Genomic DNA, 14,528 nt, shown 5'->3' on the forward strand with positions numbered 1-14,528 from the left:
TCTCAGACAATCATGTTCTTTCCTATGCTCCAGCTGGTTCTCAGCAATATAATTTGCCAAACTGAACCTTTTCTTCCTAGGCGTTATAAGGGCCCCACACCACAGTGAACCATCCGACTTGGTTTGATTCACATTTACAGCTTGCTGCTATATAATGCATTACCAACAAGAGATTGCCTCCCGCCCTTTCAGTTTCCTGAGCATCTGTCGGCATGATTCTTCGTATAATGATAGTAAGTTTGGTGGGGGTTTGTAAAACCTCCGCATGAATACCAAACTCCTAATGTATAAAGTATATTGTTTTATATGCAAGTCAGTGCTATTTCATATATCAAGTGCTTACACTCTTTCCCTTAACTCGGCACTTTGACTGGTAAAAGGGTTATAAAAGGGTTATATCCTGAAAATTGCATAGTGCTTGGTCGTCGGATAGTTGAAAAGAAAAACTTCTCACAAGATGTAACTTTGAGCGCAGTAATGTTCTATTTATTTGTAAACTGTAGAAGACACACATTTCTCTATATAAAAGACAGTTTCAGGCCTGTGGACCGTTTAGTATCTACTCATTTGCCATGCTTGGTTGTAAAGTCATCAATAACTTAAAGGTTAATATAAGGCGCAAAAACATAACAGTTCCTGTTCAAGTGACACAAATTTCCAAATGTTCATCAAAATTCTTCTGCATCTCCACACTTTGGTGGTTCTAGCCTGCTGCTGTGCTTTCTAGTGGACAAGTTATGATAACTATAACTTTTCCATATGCTTAGAAAACCATATCTATCTTAATAGTTCCAATTTTGAAAAGGTTGACTGTCCTGGGTCTCCATTCCGAGACGCTCAATGGCCATGGAATGTTTGATAGCTAAATAGCTTCACAAATTTAATCTCACAGACATTCAGTCTACCTGATGGCTATTCTGTAGAAGTCCTTGGCTTATACCCTCCTTTTAATCGTTTTAATCTGCCCAACAATGGACTCTGGTGGTCGACTGGTAAGTCTAATGATCACCTGGTCCATCTTATTTTAATTTAAGGGTTTCATTGGGACTTCCAGGTAGGTTTCTAATACTATAAATGTCCCCCAAGGCCACCTCCATGAAGACTTCTTGGGAGACCTGGTGTACTGCTCCTTTTTGACCTCTTTTCCTCTCAGCCCTCAGCCAGCTCTCTTACGCACAGGGATCAGTCAATCCAGCCTAACTTTCTGTGCTGACATCAGGCACTTCCAGTCCAAATGCACATGCATCCTAAGGGTGTAACAGGTTTCCGGTCTAAAAGCACCCTCATCCTAGATGTTCGTTTATTAAAGTTTTTTGTTGAAATGCATTTACTACCTTTATGTGTGGTTGGCAAAAAATATCTATGTTTGGTGGGGGTTGGTTGTTTGGTAAAGCGTCAAAGAATTCCTTACTCAAAAATGTGCCTCTTTTTCCAGTCTGTTGTGTCAGCTGACATGGATCTAAACCAGCTTGAAGCATTCCTTACTGCTCAGACCAAAAAGCAAGGTGGCATCACACCAGAGCAAGCTGCAGTCATAGCAAAATTCTGGAAGAACCACAAGGCAAAAATCCGAGAGAGTCTTATCACTCAAAGCAGGTGGGATAACAGCCTGAGGGCCATGACCTGGAGAGTCGACTTGAAGTCACAGTCCCGTTTCATGGATCAAGTCAACGCTCCTGTGGCCATAGTGGAGATGGAACTGGGAAAAAATGGGCAGGTAAGCAGAAACATATGGTGCCAAGTATTAAAGATTTCCATATTGAAAAAAATTACATTTTTATATTTTAAAGTATTCATATTGACACCTGATATCATTCTGAAACTCATTTTACTTTACATTTTTCGTAATTATTCATCTTATTTTATGTATCACCATACTCTGGCTAAAGGGGACACATAAACAGACACTTAAGACCGGATCACCCTCATAACCAGGGGATTGGACTTCTGCTTGATTCAGGTTTTGACATCGGTGTATAGTGGAATTACAGTTGCCTCAGTGGGACACATTTGCCTATATGGCTGCTCCTTCTCACTTGTTTGTGCCCACATGAGCGCTCTGAGTAGCTAGTCATGCTTGGCAAAAGCCCGAAATAAAAATAAAATAAAAAAAAATTACAATTATTTATTACAGTACTCCATCCACAACATCAGGCAGGGATGCAGGAATGATAGGCTGTTTTTTTTTTTTATTATTATAGAGGGGGTAGGACAATCTTTGAAGGCTGCTGTGTGAAATTCCGGGATGATTCTGGAGCAAAACGTGTGTGTGTGTGTGTGTGTGTGTGTGTGAGAAAAAAAAAAAGATTTTAGAAAGCAGCGGTGGTATTTGAAGTGCAAAGTTTAGCAGTCCAATCACTTGCGCGAGAATGGTTAGACTGATGGGAGGGGTTTGGGTATCAGGGTTCTTCGGTCACAGTGGACGGGGTGGAGGGCATTGAGAGACACTACTTGTATTTTAGGATCTCTGATGACAAAACAGAATGGAATTCTTAATGTCTAAAGTTACACAAAGGGGTATTCACTGCACTGACATTGAAAGACTCATCTGTTCTGTTCTCTGAAAAGGTAATTGTGTGAGAGCATCAATAATGTACACCTTGGTGACCGGTTTAAGGCTGGATTTGAGCCGATAAATTCAACACATTTTGACATTCTTGTTCAAGAGTCAAGAGTAATTTCAGGACATGCATGGATTAACGTGTGACTTTGTTTAAAATAAATGCGTGGCTCTCGGTCTCTGTGACTGATGCTTGTTCTCGTGAAGAGGACAGTAATCGGTTTGGGCGTCTGCGGTCTAGAGGCTCCTGGGGCTGGACCAGGGGCAGCAGGACCTCGGGATACTTGCAATTGCTGTTGTGTTAACCGGTGTAAGGGTTCAGCCATCATTGGACTAGCGTCATTTGAGCACAGGTTTTCAGGAACGGGTGCAGGGGCCCAGGCTGGAGGGGTGTAGCTGTCATTAGTGCAGCAAGGCGGTGCCACCTGGGCCGAGGGGGTGCAAGGGGCCTACTGCACCCCAGTTATAGCTGTCTGCCACACTAGGTAAAGGGGGGGGGGGTGCTTTTTCCTTGCTTGCATTGAGGTCCATAGCAGTCTTGCTGCGCCACTGCCAGGTTGGTGTTCTGACCAAATCGCTTCTCCCCCCACAAAATCACACCGATATAACCTTCTACTTTCCCAACTCACCGTTCCTTTGTCGGGCTGAATTATTATGTGTTCATCCTAAATGTGGCAGTGGTTTGTGTGGTACATACAATACAAGAGTAATAATCGTTTGTTTGATCATTTGCTGCATGAACTTATTGACGTTTGTGATATAATTCTATCTTCATTATAAACGTTTTCTTTTTTACCTAATCTCTACCAGTTTCAGGGGGTAGTCGTGTAAGTCGGCACCGAACATCAAATTAAACTGCTTTGTGTAAAAAGTTGTTTTCTTTGTCGTGAAATGACAAATAAATGTTGTGACTAATCGTTACCTATTTAACACGTATAAACAACAAAGCCTCTGAAAAGTATTGGTTGCTTAAAACCCAGTGTGTTGTGCAAAGGTTTTATGAAGAGTGGCAAGCTGCATCGGGCTCCAGGGGTCTACTACTCAAGAGTGCAGCAAGTGCAGTGGCACCGGGGCCGGGCCGGAATCTGAGCGGTCCACGCACCCTAATTACAGCTTGCTACCAAACCAGGCGGTGGCTGGGAGTGATATTCTTGTTGGGCTAGGGCCCATGGCACTCATGCTAGGCCACTGCAGTACTGGTGTTCTGACAACATTTCTCCTCCCTCACAAACCCCAAAGCCCACCATAGAAGTAGACACTCAACAGCCCAACTTAAAGGCCCTGATGCCAACATGCTCAAAACACTGGCAATTAATCCCTCAATTTTTATAGGGAAGGATAACTTGCTAATTTATCTTCGCCACATTTTTTTTAGAAACGTATCTTTGTAGGTGGAACCTAAATTCACAAGAAACCAATTTTGTAAGACAGTGATTCAGAATACTTAACAGTATTGCAAGTGCATGCTGTTGATATTTGGCTAAGGGCCAATAGTTGGTTGTGAGCTTTGAAAATAACAGCACTAAAAAATAAATGTGAATATGTGGTCTTCGTATCCCAGCACACTGTGTATTGGATTGCCATTTTGCATGCATGCAACCTACAAGATGAATGTGACGTTCTATAACTTACTGAATGGCTTCCTTTGAGACAGAGCCTCAATTACTCAGCAGTGTAAAGGAAGTCTGCCTTAATGATCCTCTAGCATGCACATTTTGCATAAAAGGGTGCAGTCTGTGCTACTTCACTAAAATGTTCAGAGCTTTAAACCCCACGACTTGAGTTGCAGATGTATTTCTTGTGTTAATATATAATAGCCTAAATGTGGAATCTCGATAGTAATGTTTTAATTGATGAAGAAATATCTACTATCTAAGCTCTAGTGCTCTCCAGATTTCTTCTAAAATTCTGACATTGAGCTCTTGCGTTTCCTCTATCTGATGCCTAATGATTTTATTAACCACTGTTAGATTTTGCTGCTTTTGTATTTTGGAATGTCCATTAGAAAGTGCTCTGATACTCTTAGGTCTCGTTTGCCCTATATAAAAATGCAGATAAATAAAAATGTTTCTGTAACCCATCGCGCACGGGTGGGCTACACATATAATAACAAATCATCAGGTCCACTTTTTCATTGAAATCCAGTGTCTGTAACGTGTGACATCTTTGCAAAAGTATAACTGTGTGATAAAGGGTGGTGGGTACTACGCTATAGTACCCTTGCAGAACAATATTTTAAAACAGTGTCTGAAACCACAGAAACCTGAGGATAAGGGTACAAAAATAAGCAAGATGCACATACGAGCTTAAGGCCTACATATCATTAAGAATCAATTAACCAAATAGGTAATACAAAAAGCACATTGTTGAGGCCAAATTAGTTTCCTTAAATCCTACGTTGACTTACCTATTTGGCTAAAAACTACCCTGAATTTTTTTGAGTGATAGTCAAATCACTCATGAATCCAGTACCTATACTCACAATTGCCAAAGCAGATAGAAAGGAGGATTTGTCTGCTTCTTTGACTCTAAGGTCGAAATGATAGAAGCCTCACTTTCACTTTGTCCTCTTACTTCTTGTCCAGCTATTACCTGATCCACGTTCAAAGAAATAGCCTAGTCTGAACTCCTGTCCAGTGTCTCCAAACTCAACCCCCCTAATCTTGTCTGTGATTCTTTACCGCTATTCTAGCCAAAGAAGTGTACATACATCTGCTGCCATGCTGTTCTAACTTTATCAGTCACTTACTCTCTAATGAGGTCTTTCCAAATCGTTTAATTTTTGGACAAGTGTCTTCTTTTAACCAAATTATCTGCAGAACTAAGCTATCTTAATGAGCTTTGCCCAGACTCTGGTCTACCTTTTCGTTCTAAAATCCTTGAAAATGTTCTGAATAACCACTGACTGTACAAATGAAAGCAATATTCTAGGCAACTTTGATATGGTTTTAAAGCTGTCAATAGTAGTGAAATTGCCATCTTGCAAATCGTAAATGATGCTCTACAGATTTTATATAATTCTGACTCCTTCCTGTTGATACTATTTGATCTTTCAGTGGTTTTGTACATTGCTATCCGTTAGATTCTCACTCACATTCTTAAAAAATCTCATGGGCGTTGGATGCAATGTAATGGGTAGAGTAGTTTAGATACCTAATTGCTAATCCCACTAAACTGATTAGGATTGACAACTGCTTCTCTAACATAGCTCATGTAATACAAGAAATTCAGCATGGATCTGTTCTAGGTCCTAAATTTTTTGTCTTGAACCACTGAGTGACGTCATTATGCATTCATGCATATCTTTCCACCAATGTGGTGATAACGCCCAGCTGTGTTTGAAAATGTCCTCTCTTGATGATATTGTAATACTGGATTCTACTCTTACCAACAATCTGTCCTGGATGAGACAGCTCATTGCAGCAACTTTAGTCCAAACAAATCTAAATTCTTGCTTACTTGATAGCTATCTTTTACCCCAATTAAAAACTGGTTACACTCGACTGATAACTCAGATTGACCTCCGATTCTTAGCAACTGCACAGTTTTTACACTCTTACTTGAAGCTCCTTACTTGAATGAAAAGTGTATCCTGAACCAGTCTTTCTCTGGCTGTGAGTCTAAACTGTGGAGCTCCAGTTCCCCTACTTTCCATGCCATTACCTCTTTATCTGCATTTAAAAGAGAGCTGATGCAGTTCTTGCTAAATAATCACATTCTTGACTCCTCCCCAGTTACCTCCTCCTTCTTTGTAAACTGAAGTGTGCCAACACGCGCGGAGTTTTCGATGTTGGTTTGTAACTTTAACTCTATGCTGTACGTACAATCCATTACATATGTAGTACACACTAGGTTCTCTCTGTTTAATAGTATTTTAGTAGCTATGTAAATAGTTGTTGTATCTGGCTTTGGAGAATATCGATGTTTTATTTGAAAATTGAATATCCTATTGTCAATGTTGTGGATTGTATATTTCAGCTGTTATGCTTGTACTGTGATATATATAACGCGCTGTGTTGCTCCTGTGACTTGTAGGCATTATAGAAAGACAATAAATAGTGAAGATTCTTTGGTTAAAAGGTGCATACTGAACATAGTCAACTGTAGCTGCTGACCTAGGACAAATATCACACAGCCTAACCTGAGGAGTTGTCTTTTAAATTTATTGTTAAACATTTTAAGCATCATATGGTAAACAGAGTTAAAGTTTATTTGAACTGCAAGAAAAACAAGCATTATCAATGCAACGGGTCTCGCATTTGGTCGAGTTAGAGCTAGTTTAGCGGTGTGAAGAAAAAAAACTCAGCGCAATCGCACTATGTAAAATGCAGCGCAATGGCGCTGCGTGGAAAATAAACAGATAAAGTAGTCCGGACCCCAGGCTCAAAACATCGAGCCTCGTATGTTTCTAGTAGTTTACCGGTGCTGTGTAGGTGGGCTAAACACCGGAAAAGGCATGACGTATGCATGCCTTTCACAAATGAAAGCAAGTGGATTTTAAAAGGCAAGCCCACGAACCAATGTAAGTGACTGACGTGACATGGGCGTGGTTTGAAGCCCAATGATTACTGAATGGACTGAGCGCTGTGCGCTTGCCCATAAAAAGTGGGTTTTTTTTTCCAGGGAGGCTGTTCTCCACAGAAACATACTGGTGTCTGATAGATATATGTATATAACGTCTTGTCCCTTACTTCATCTGATGCTGGATACAGATGTTTGGTTTATGACGTTAATATAGCAGTGCTCCAGTATATGTGCATCAAAAGCAAATCTGCTTTGCCTTTATACTTCCTGATGTTTTTGTTAAGATACATTTTGCTTCCTCTCATGATGGTACCTTGCCCTTATCAGACATTGCCCCACCACTGAACAACACTATGATAGCTCTAAGAGTGGGGATTTACCATCCCGAATAGCTTTGGGCAGCAGACTATGGTGCTACAATTGGTGTACAAACAATGATTATAGATAGACTTCTTGCAAAGGCTTGCACCTGAGAATTACTATGCCTAAAATACCATTTGTCATAAAAGCTTCATTTTGATTCTCAAACCATGATAATCAACCGATTACAAAGACATCACTAACACTGGTGAGATACCTGGTATTGGATAGTGGATGCATAATATAATGGTATCTTTGAAGCCACTCTTTCTAAATGTTGTCTCAGCCAACAAAGCCTTGTTTATGAACCTTTCAGTGCAAACACCATTGAACGGTCGGTGCAAAGCATTTAAAAAAACAACAAAAAAAACTGGGTAGCCATTACTCTGAAGTTGGTATTAGTTCAAAACCGGCTATAACCTCCTATTAGGGACTCTGGACATTTTAGATTCCTTTTGGAACTTCCTCCGGGTCTTTTCTTTTATGTCTGTGCCACTGAAGTCTCTGTTGTCTTTTTACTTTGTTTTTTTAGACTAAAGCTATTCTCCTGCTTCAACAGGGACTTGCTATTTATATTATTGTCAAGGGCGAAGATTTTGATGGCCTTCTCCCTGTCAGAGACTCCATTTACATAGTTTCTTTCCATAGCTGTGGAGAGGATGTGGCTCAACTAGCAAACTTTGAAACTGAGGATCCGGATTTGAACCTCAATGTCGGCTCAACATCCTGTGATTCTGGGCAAATCACATAATTTCCACATGCCTAAAAACACTAAAAATGAATGTGTCCTTGTGTAATGTAACTGGTGTTCAAGTAAAGTGTTCAAATCCCTTTGGTGCGAGTTGGGGTTATATAAAACTGCAAAAAGCCATCTAAGGTCTCAATAGTCTGTACACCGTGATGAGGAAGAGGCTTTCAGTGTCTTAACCGAGTGACGTCTATGTCCCTTCTTGTACTCTTTAGAAACTCTTCTTCAACCTTGAAAAGTGAACTTCAGTCAGTACTTTGGTTATTGCACCGTCTTTGAAAAAGGGTGCAGAGCAGCAGACTTGTTCCAAATTTTGAATCTGAATCTGAAATCGGGATCAAATTATGTTTGCAAATGATTCCAGATTGGGAGTCAGTAGCAATTTGCGTATTGACTTACATAGTACTCCTAGCAGATCCCACTAGATATTTCCCCAAGCATATACACAGACCATCACCCTCCTGATTTCATGTTTGTGATAGCAAAATCATATCATAAGAGAAATAGCACGTACCACAGATACCTTGCACCGAGGCATTCAGCTTGAAGCGCATGTACAGGCAAAAGTCCAAATCACCATGAATATTGTGTCTTAGCACTTTGTACCTTTTTGATCTGTTGATTAGGGACAATGCACATGCTAAAGCATTCTTCAACTTTCATTTAGCAGATTGGTCTTTGGGGAGACCACTCAAATCATGTGTTGGTCTGTGCCAAACATCTGTCTTATTTTATGTGGGCTTTGTTCATGTAGGCCGTGGAGATCCAGTGTATGTCCAGGTAGACGGATCCATGTCAGATTTTCCGGATATCTAACCAAGACACATTTATATACAGTGACTCAGAACAGAAATAATGTATAACATGGATCCAGCCCACCTAGACCTTCATTGCATTGGGCATCCCGGATCAGGCCAAAAATACTTTTGCAATGCAGATTGAATCTGTTTTTACTGAGCTATTTTAGTACTGAATTCCAAATTCATTTGTCTCTTTAGTCATATAATATAATTTGTTCTATCCACAGTAATTGCTAGCATTGCCAGGGGCGAACTGGGGAACCAGAGGCAGCCCTGGCAAAAATGTTCAAGCCAGCCCCGCTCCCTTCAGCTCGTTGCTCTTTCTGTCCACCCGCTCCTTCTTTCCTCTGCCTCTGTGATAGCTTTATCTCTACTCCTCCTGTCTCCCATTTCACTCTCTTGAAAACCTCTCAGTGCCTTTTGTAATTAACCTTAGGGGGGCTAGGGAAAGTGATAGAGACACCAGCAGCAGACCCTTGCTTTCAAAACTAGCCTCCAAGGGCTTCAGCCCACCAGGGAAATGCCTGCCCGGCCTGAACACACCTTTTCGTTGCACTGTAAACAACTAACTCATACTGAATTTATCAACCCTGGAAGGATGAAGGATTGAATCGTTCAAGGGGTTTTGAAAGTTATAATCTGCTTGTCATGCTCCCATGACAACAACGACCACGTGAATTGCTGAGTCACCTTGCAAGCCTCCTTGTTATTTTAAACAGTAAACTAATCCCAAAAATATGTTTCCTGAGTTTATAGAGCCAGTCTCCATCTGGTTTCAGTTTCTTATGCAAACAGCTGAAATTTTCGAATGTATCCATAAATTTCTGGGCGTAGTTTATCGGTTCTTTGTTTACTCTTGGTCTGTTTTGTGTGATAGGAAAGAAGAGGGGTGGGTGTATACAGGCACTGCACATTGTAATAGAGAGGTGTGTCTGTGCTATGATGGCTGCTAATCCGAGTGGAAACCCGACCACAGGCACTGCTAGTCCGACTGGAGGCCCCTGGAACCAAAACAAAACACAACAGAATACATTTTTTAGGGGGTGTCACACCCCAAACACCCCTCCACGAGCTACGCCCCTGCATACATTTATGAGATTTTCTGCAATATATGCTCTTCTTCAAAAAGGATGCAGTTATATTTTTTGGTACCTAAATTTAAATAAAGTGAAAGATCAAACTGGACTATATCACAGTCTGACAGTGCCAGAAGGACCGGTCTGACACGTCGGTGGGTTAGCCGGTTTTTGCCTACTTTTAAACATGAATAGTAAACTGATATCAGTTAATTTGCGCTGCCAGCTCATTTTTTATTCCTTAGTTGGCACAAGGAAAGCAGGTAAAAACGTAGCAAAGGCACATGATTGTACCAGCGCATCGCTAATGCCTTTGCGGTTGCTAACGAGTCCTCTCAGTGTGCAGAACTCTTGTTGGCAAAACATTGCCAGTCCTGTTTTCCTTATGTTGTGTGTCAAGGTTAATAGCAACATTGGTTTCTGATCACGCTGCTAACAGATTGAGCTTTCCTATTAAACAGCACGACGAGCCGTGAGAGAGCCTTGTGACAAGTCCTGTCTGATAACTCTCAGAATGGGTAACCTCCATCTAAATCGACATAGGACCTAACAGGACCACCCAGCCAAAAATGCCCCAACGATCCCAAACCCGGCAATGCATCAAGCAAACTACTGGCATTCCCAAATCCTTACTATTGGTAATTGTGTATTTTTATAGTGTCACCTATGCTATGTCTTAGCCCTCTAAATAGTAGTTCAATGGTACACAAGTTCCCGAAATCGGAATGATTGAAGGCTTCATTGGCCTTGCTGGGTTTCAAACACATGAGGTGCAGTTCACTGTATGGTCTCCGTTAAATATTCACCTCGCTAATACTTCCTGAAGGCTGTAAACTGGTTGTTGATGGTGCCGTATAAGATTAAAGAGATGGATTGTTTGCCAAAAGATGTATCATTTAAATCTGATGACGCTGAAGTCCCTCCTCCCTTTCATTTAAGACTTGGATTGGGAAACATGCGTCTTCTAAGCTGTAACCTATTTTAAATTATGTATGTAGAGTGACCCAAGCACCTGCAGAAATATTTGTCTATCACCAAGGCAAGAAAGGTAAGTTTACTTTCCGACAAGCCTTTCTGCAAACAGTGAAGTCATATAATAAAACAGAGACCAGCTTTGCAAATAATCTTCTCAGAACAATTCCTTTCATTGAATCTTGCTCTTTGATCCATAGTTCTTGTTGGAAAGAAATCTTAAAAGAGTAGAACATGGTACAGGTGTTTTTTGGAGTTCTTTACTTGGAAGACAGAGGTATGTGCCTGTGCCCAATTATGAGGGCAGCGGAAATCAGAGAAAGGGTCGGGTCCTGGAAAGAGGGCCACTGACATGCTTGCAGATGTGCGTTGTCCCAGACATCACCTTTTGTTTACTGTGCGTCACATACAGGCTGTTGCCACGTTGGATGAGCTGCCTGTTGGTGCTAGAATCCCTCTTCCAAAGAGGGCAGTGGCGCAAATGTGACTTTACGCAAACATATCTTGGGAGCAGAGAGCAGGACTTCGCGGGAGCCAGAGCAGCCCTGGCAAAATGATGAAACCAGACCCGCTCCGGTACTCTCGACGCTCTGCCTCTTTCTTGCCATCCGGCCATTCTCTTTATATCCACTTGATCAGAATCATAAGCTGAGAATCCTATACCAGTGCTTCCCTACCTTTTGGCTTCTGTGGACCTCCACTTTATCATTACTGGAACCCGGGGACTGCCACTGAATCATTTTTAGAATCCAGGGACCCTCCACCACCGACCGCTGAGGACATAAGCTGTTAATATTATTCAGTTTTCTAAGCAGCTTCTGACCCCCTGTGGAGGCTTTGCGGACCCCCCCACGGGTCCCCGGACCACAGGTTGGGAACCATTGCTCTATATATATAAACTCTGCAGCAGGCACCTCACAAGGCTTCTTTTTGCCGCCCTTTAATTTTAAGAGGCCATTCTGCCACTTTTCTAAGTCCCCTGCATTTAGGAGTTACCTTCGTAGGTTCTGTAGACACTGCTTAACATCCATATGCTTAACTGACGCTACTCACACATGTTATTGACTCACCACATTGGAAAGTGCTTGGAAAGCTGGGCCAGTACTGCATGGCAACACATAATTTGGTATACACCCTGTTTTTAGGGCTGAGCCTGCAAGTGCATGCGCTGGCGCATCCATCTCGTATGCAAGACTCTGTTGTGTTCAGTAAAGGGCTTAGGGCCCTTATCATTTGTTGGCCCACATGGCACTCTTCTCTACAGCCTTGTAATTCATCAGGTCACACTTGGCATCATTTCCGTTCCTCTGTGTGGAGCAGGGATCCAGCGCTAATTATTCAACTTAATTAGTGCCCATCCGCTGCTCCCAAGGTGATCAAGGTATTATTTTGTTCTGTTGCCCCACAAACAGAAGGCTCCTGACTGGCAAAAACGTGCCCAGCAGGACAAACAAAATTGCAAAGATTTTTGCTTTGTTTTAAAGCTAACCTTATTTTATTTTGTTAAGTTGTCTTTTCTCTTTTTCCGTTCGTGTTTTGTTTTTTGTTTTTTGTTTTTGCTCGTGGGCACTGTTGTCAAAAGATAACAACTTGTTTGGAATGTGCGAGCCACCTATTGCATTGCAAATGTTTTTTTTGTTTTTTTTAGCTTAATAGAACTTTTCTCCATTTCTTTAATTTCTCTGAACAAAAATATAATTACATTTATTAAATTGAAATCAAAGAATAGCGCACATAATTTGGCAGTAGTGTCAGATTTCTGAGAAACCCATATCGTTTTGTCCTGTAAGTGTTTGTTTTGCCCTCAGACACATACATTGATGCTGGTATGTCTATTGTTCGAGGCCGATCACACTCATGAACCAATGTATAACATTAAATTACATCTAAGGCTACGAAGAGGACTATTTAGAGTCGCAGTTACCAAATACCTATTGAAAAAACATTAAACACTGACACACTGGTTCTTCTCGCTACAGTAAATTCGGTTATATCGGATGGTGACACCTCTTTGTTTAATTTTTTTTTTTAAAGTACGGCATTAAGTTTTAATTCTGTACACCAGGCCAATGCGAGACAGTGCCACCTCCAGGGCATGATAAATGCATTCTGCCTGGGCCATAGATGAACTGCAGTCTGTTCCTTCCATTTAACATCAACAGAGGTCTTCAAACATTTTTTGGAGCCTCCCTACCCAAAATGTTTTGAAGCAAAAGCCCCTTCAAAACTTTATAGGAAGACTTGGAGGAGCGGGAAGGAGCAGCGATGAGGGCACAGGACGTATGTGATCATTTCAGGGGTACCTTTTAGGGCTCCTGGTTAATGGTATTTATTTTTTAAACATTTCCGTCTGTATTTATCCATATTTATTTTTTGGCCATCCTATTGGTATTTATCCATATTCATTTTGTGTTTTGTGACCAGATGAGGTTATAACTTGTATATTTCCGCATTTCTTTATGGATCAAATCTGTTTATTTCCGCATTTCTTTAACAGATGAACGTGCACACCTACTTTGATGCCTGTCAAGTTTTAGCACGTTATACTACCAAAGAAATAAAATAATAAAACCACATGAAAACAATAGCATAATAGCACAAATGCATGTTGAGATATGCAGTAATTTAAGCAAATCTCATTCTCGTTTTAACGCTCCATGCTGGAATATGTACAGCTACTGGTCTAAAAGTCATTAATCGCAGCACGGAGAATCACTGAAAAGAAGCCAAATTATCTGTATTTTTCTGCATTTAAGAAAAAATACAGTCAGAAACTATAATGTTTTTGTCTGTATTTATCTGTAGAAATCAGTAAAAACAGAAAACAGGGAGCCTTAATCATAATCCATTCAAATGTGAGATTTATAAATAAAATAAAACTGAAATAGACAATATATAATATCTCCTTTGCCACCACCCAGCCTAGCCATCATTCCAATCTTCAAACAGACTCTCAGTCCCTCAGAAAAAAAGGGATCACTTGTGTGTTGCCTGCCTCTTTGCTGTAAGGATTCCCTTAGCCTTAATGCTATCCACCATGCCTCTATTGCAAAATAAGACAGCCATAATTACGGTGCAATGGGTCCCCGTGCCACTGCACCTGCCTCACAAATGAGAGCTAAAGCTTTGCGAAGTGAGCAGTCTTGTTTGCACCTTGTTAAGACCCCTTTCCCCCATCCTCCTAGCTGCCATCTCTCTTAAGCCAAAGTTAAGGTGTCTCCTCTGTATCAATGTTTGCATCTCTTGGACTATTGGTTCAATGCCCAAAGCAATACTGGCACAGCAAGGGTATACTTAGCTCTAATGCAAGCAAGATCTGATCGTAAAACAGCCTTAAAAGGGCCATCACACCCCGGGACTCCAGTGCCACTGCATCTGCAGCACCAGTGATTCCTGCTCTGCCCACTCTATTGGGCCATCACTCCTAGGCCTGAGACCCTTCAAAGAAGGGGGGAAATTCCCTACCTCTTCCCCTCTTGTGTTTGGAA

The 14,528-nt window shown here is 41.2% G+C and overlaps 1 protein-coding gene across 4 annotated transcripts in view; it reads left to right on the forward strand.

Annotated features, from left to right (window-relative positions):
- The window catches only part of COMMD1 (copper metabolism domain containing 1), a 588,972-nt gene that overhangs the window by 154,539 nt on the left and 419,905 nt on the right, over positions 1 to 14,528 (forward strand). For all 4 annotated transcript variants that reach the window (XM_069234204.1, XM_069234203.1, XM_069234202.1 and 1 more), the window contains exon 2: positions 1,436 to 1,717. In XM_069234204.1, the coding sequence (XP_069090305.1) occupies positions 1,436 to 1,717 (282 nt within the window). The remainder of the gene's footprint in view (positions 1 to 1,435; positions 1,718 to 14,528) is intronic.

This window comes from Pleurodeles waltl, chromosome 5 (assembly GCF_031143425.1).
Source record: "Pleurodeles waltl isolate 20211129_DDA chromosome 5, aPleWal1.hap1.20221129, whole genome shotgun sequence".
Taxonomy (NCBI): domain Eukaryota; kingdom Metazoa; phylum Chordata; class Amphibia; order Caudata; family Salamandridae; genus Pleurodeles; species Pleurodeles waltl.